Genomic DNA, 5,684 nt, shown 5'->3' with positions numbered 1-5,684 from the left:
TGTTTGAAATCAGGACTCATCAATCTTCTATATTTTTTGTGTCTAATCTCTTTCATTTCTCAAACATAAATATAAATGATAATAATGTAATTTTATCATTTTCACAAAAATATTCTAAAAATATTTCCTCTTGTCCTTCATAGCTAAGTTCTTGACAAAAACAGCATATTTATATTCTATTTTTCAAATGTCATATTAATGTTTTCATTTTTCTCTCTACTGAAAGTTTCCAAACAAAAGCATGTATCTACATTCTCTTCTAATAATTCCATCATTTGGTATTTTGTCAAGACAAATAAAAGAGCAATTCCACAGTAAGATAAGTGCATTAACTTTTATAGCAGTTCTTATATAATAGCACTAAAGTCAACCTAACCATGTAAGTGTTCACCTAAGTGTAATAATCTTGATGCAATGTAGGACATGTACACTACTAGAAACCACTAGGAAACACTACCCAAAAGACATCATCCAAAATATGATGCTGAAAGTTTCCGGCACCCAGAAAGTCCTTTCTGCCAGTTCTAGCTCATTCTCTCCCACCACTCTGTGAGTCCCTACATGTCATTGAGCTTTCCAAATTACATTTGTCTTAGATTTCATTTGGGTCCTAAAAACAAAATTCAGTGTTAAATATGTAAAAAATATCAAGTGAAAGGATTGCATTTACCAAGAAAAGGAGGCATGATTACATAGATAATGTGTTCATTTGAACGGTAATATAATTGTAATATAATTTGTAGTGTCACTATAGATGCATTAGAAGCAGTTTGGAGTGAGAATGGAAATTATTCATCAATGCATGCACAAAGTTTAAACATTATTTATTCCATACACAATAAATAAAACAAACTTTTAAAAATTTGGGTCATTAACAAAGTTTTTACACTGTCATAATTTGCTATTAATTGTGGGAAAGACAATTAGAAAGGTGTGAGTTTTAAGATGTAGGTTCTGGAGAGATGACTCAGTGGATAAGATTACTAGTTGTTCTTGCAGAGTACCTGGATTCAATTCTTAGTACCCATAAGGTGGTTCACAACCATCCATAACACCACTTCTAGGGTATCCAATAGTCTACATATGATGAACATACATTCATGTAAGTAGAACACCCATATAAAGAAAGTAAAATAAATAAATCCTTTCCTAAAAAATGAAATATTGAACATTTACTCTATCACTCAGTTACATCCTAATATATATATATATATATATATATATATATATATATATTATCATATATAGATATGAGTCATGGTCTTAAGATCTCAAACTGGCTTGAATTCACTCTGGAATGCAGGGATAATTTAAATTTGTAATTCCTTCTGTCTCAACCTCCTGAATATGTAGGACCACAAGCCTATACTTCTAGCACTCAGATATCCGTGCCCACATGACAGACATCCTAATTTACCCTGACTAAGAAATACTAGAAAAGCATGAAATCTTCATTGAAAAACTAGGTTGGACTTAGAAGAAAGAATATAAACAACATACTTCTTCTGCAATGAATTCTTAGCATTGCAGTGAAGTTAAGAGTGAAACAGGAAGGGAAGAAAATCAAGAAATATTTCATAGTACCATAAGAATATTCTGAAATTAAATTAGGATGCTAATAATCTGTACCCATAGGAAATGATAAGAAAGCTTTCTGATTTTGATGCACCCTACATCCAGTTGAGGTAGTTGTCTCATTTCTTCCATGTGCTCTAAAATGCTTATGAGGAACTTGTAATCAGATTGAACTAGTGATTTTCCAACATTTGCTAAAATAGTCTTTCAAAGATCTTTTTGGTCACACAGCAAGATACATTGGATGGATTTAAAAAATCGAAGACATTCCCTTGCATTTGTGAGATAAATGCTACTTAGAGCCTAAGGTCATAATAACTTCAGATTTTATAAATTTTGTAGATGTTTTTAAATGTAAGTTTATGAAGGGCTTTATTGTCTCATTTTATTTTCATATAAACTGTTTTTCTAATTTTGCTACTATAGTAGTATCTGTAGCAAAAATGAACATGACTCAGAGTTAGATGAGGGTTAAGTATCATGAAGGCTGCAATAATTATATGAAATCAAGGAGAATCATATGAATAAAGCAATACTGGAAAAGAAATGGGTACTTAAATCATTTAGCTAAAAAAATATTGATTCATGAGTTAATTCTTAAGACATGTGTTCCATCAAAATACTTTTTATAGGACTATATGTAGTTTCTGCTATTGGCGTAGTAAAACCATTTTCCACATATTAGAGAATCTTTCTATACCTTTTACTTGGACTTAATTCCTCCATGTTCTCTAAATCTCATTTAAAAACAAACAAAACCAAAGCAAAAAACTTTTAAAATCAATAAACATTTTGTAAGAGAAACATTGAACAAGGATTCCAAGGTAATAACAGAAGTGTATGAATAGCCCCTGATTGAATTGCTAGTTAGAGAACACTGACTGGCAACATTTATGAACCTCCAATATTTGAGTTACTCTTTCTTTACAAATATTTTCATGACTCCCTCCCTAATTTGTTTCGTCCTCACTCCATAAATAACTGGATTTAAACAAGGAGGCACAACCACATAGAGATTGGCCAAGAGGATGTGAATGTAACGAGGAACATTTCTACCAAATCTATGGGTCATAAAAGAGAAAAATGCTGGTGTATAAAAGGCTAAGATGACACAGACATGGGAACCACATGTACTAAGGGCTTTGTGTCTGGCATCCCTAGAAGGAAGGCGAAACACAGCCTGTAGGATCCAAACATAGGATAGAGCAATGAGAATTAAATCAAAGATCAGAGCAGCAATGGTAAATAAGCCATAGATGATGTTTATCTTTATGCTGGCACAGGCTAGGCGAGCTATCCCCATGTGTTCACAGTAGGTATGAGGAATAATATAGTGTCCACAAAAGGGCAGTCGTTTAAGGAGTGGACAGAAAGGAATGACAAGAAGGACAGGCCTCCCTACTACAACAGATGCCATGATAGCCACCACCTTGTTGGTGAGGATAGAGGTATATCTAAGTGGATAACAGATGGCAACAAAACGGTCAATCGCCATGGCCAGCAGCACAACAGATTCCATGCCTGTGTAGGTGTGGATGAAGAACATCTGGATGAGGCAGCCTTCAAAGCTTATCTCTCTAAGGCTGAACCAGAAGATACCCAGCATCTTGGGAATGGTAGAAGTGGAGAGGCCAAGATCGATGAAAGAGAGGAGGGCAAGGAAGTAGAACATGGGCTGGTGAAGACTCTCCTCATTCTTGATCACAGAAAGGATTGTGAAATTTCCCACAAGCGCTATCAGATAAACAACAAAGAAAGGGAAGGCTATCCAGATGTGGAAAGCTTCCAGACCAGGAATGCCCAGCAAAAGGAAGGCAGTGGGGTGAGAAGCAGTGCCATTGATAGAGAACATCCTTCTGGGACTCTTGGGAGATTATCTACAATTTTTCTTCAATATTTCTGGGAAGAAATAAGAAAATACATGAAAGTTGATGATTAGTCATATGATAACATACCAAGTAAACTCTTAATTTCTTTTTAACTTTCAAGTTATCAGGAGTTCAGGCAGATTTAAGAGAAACCCCCAACATGCTAGACAAAAGGAGAGGGGAAATTAGAATGGGGAGAGATTACAATCTGTCATTCAGAGTCTCTGATCTTTAGGTACGGCCTCTTTCTTTATTTGCCAAAAAAATATTGTGCTCATATCTGTTTTTCAGTGAAACAATGGTTTCATTATTATGCTTTGATTAATGAATTATTAATGTTTTTCTGTTCTGATAGTTAAAATTTTGTTATTGACAAACATAAATAATGCAAAACATAATGATTATAATAGAGGTAGAAAAGCATTCATTTAAATTTAGCATCTGTGTCAAGGTTAGCTTAATGCAGGATCACTTGCCTAGCTTACATTTGTCTCTGAGACCACCAAAAAGGTTATTTTCCATTTTTCACAGTTTTGAAATTTTTTGATTAAACCTAGAAATAAAGAAAATCCAAAAAATGTTTCTATATGATTTAGAATAAATTAAGAATGTCAACTTTTATAAATTCTGTTAATATACTTTTTTAGTTTCTTCATGTTTAACACACCAAGAAAAAAGAAAGCAATCCTAGTGGTAAAGAGATGTCATCTTCTCTATGCAGGACACTGAGGTAAAAGGGTCTCACTTTCAAGGTTTGCTGGGCTCCAAAGTGAGTTCAAGGCCAGGATGAGCAAGTTGGTGAGTATATGTTATAAAAAACAATCTGCACACAGAGACAACACTAAATGAATTTTAGTGAGCATGCAATTTAAAACTGAAAGAGAGAAGAGCAAGGGAGAGAAAGAACATGAAAATGGGAGGAAAATTGTGGAATAGGGGAAGAACTGAAGAGAAGATACAGGTAGGATCAGATCCAAATACATTGTATGTATGCATGCACATTAGATAAAATATTAATAAATCTGATCCAGGAGTAGAACTCATTAGTAGAATGTTCGCTAAGGACCCACAAGACTCTAGGCTCCATCAACAGTACTGAAAAAGAAGAATAAGTAATAGGCTTTTAACTGAAAATTTTTAGCTGATAATTTAACGTATCAATTATTAAGGTATAAGTATGTGCACTTTACATAGTAAACAACAATAATTAAAATTTTACTTAAATTTGAACATTCATAAAACCCAAAGCATAAACTGTTCAGCAATAAGTACTAAAATTTATGGAATATGAGAAAGAACATAAAAGTGTGTGTGTGTATTTTGTCTCTGTGTGTGTGTGTGTGTGTGTGTGTGTGTGTGTATGTGTAGGCACTATTTGTAGACTAAACTATATTAACTTGCAAATGCATTCCAGATTGTTAATAAATTTAGAACAGTAACAATCAAAGTTTCAAGTAAAATCGAAATTTATTTGGTAATAATAATCAGTATATTCTAAATTTACCATTAAAACAATCACAGAATATAATAGTACACATTAAAATATTTTAGGTTACTAGAAGAATAAAGACTGAAAAAAAGTGATCCCCTGCACAATGAAGAGCAAACAAGGAGACCAGAAAAGTCAGAAAGAAATAGAGTTACGTTCAACTTGATTTTTATAAATCAATTAACGTACTAATTCAATAAACATATAACCTTCGAAAACTAACTTTTATCACATTTAAAAGAATAAAGCCTCAAGTCTAATATATAATCCATCCAAAATCATAACTTTCATATATGAAATATGTCAATATTTTTAAGTTAAAAATAGTCTTTAAAATAACTAAAATAATTTAAAAAAAACTATTGTTTTTAGACTCAGCATGGAAAAATAAGAAGAATCTGACTTATTAACATATATTAGCACATATATTGGAGCCTACATACAAGGTCATATCTAAAGACTCTTCATTAAAGCCATGCCAAGTGTATACAAGAGATCACTAAGATTCAACATCGACATATCAAGTAGAGACCACGGCTCCAGACACCAGGCACTCACCAAGTATGCCCATACCAGAGGCCCTTATTAGAGAGTGCTGTACCCTGCCTTGTCGGGGTCTTCCCATATATCATGACAGCTGGAATGAAGTGAGGTGACACTTTTACCTGTGCTGCACCTGCAACTAGAACCATCTGATAGAACTTCCAGTAACCCCTTTGGGTCCGCTGTGCCAGACTGCCTCACTTATTTTG

At 33.6% G+C, this 5,684-nt stretch overlaps 1 protein-coding gene across 1 annotated transcript; it reads right to left on the bottom strand.

Moving 5' to 3' along the window:
* Positions 1-2,488: 2,488 nt before the first annotated feature.
* LOC118595498 (olfactory receptor 52E4-like) lies at positions 2,489-5,383 on the bottom strand. The gene is made up of 2 exons (XM_036206126.1): positions 5,376-5,383; positions 2,489-3,428 (listed from the first exon to the last, which is right to left on the bottom strand). The coding sequence occupies exons 1-2, from the start codon at positions 5,381-5,383 to the stop codon at positions 2,489-2,491; spliced, it is 948 nt and encodes a 315-aa protein (XP_036062019.1).
* Positions 5,384-5,684: the final 301 nt, after the last annotated feature.

This window comes from Onychomys torridus, chromosome 1 (assembly GCF_903995425.1).
Source record: "Onychomys torridus chromosome 1, mOncTor1.1, whole genome shotgun sequence".
Classification (NCBI taxonomy): Eukaryota; Metazoa; Chordata; class Mammalia; order Rodentia; family Cricetidae; genus Onychomys; species Onychomys torridus.
Note: the sequence above shows the minus strand (reverse complement) of the source record. Positions and strands in the feature narration are given on the sequence as shown.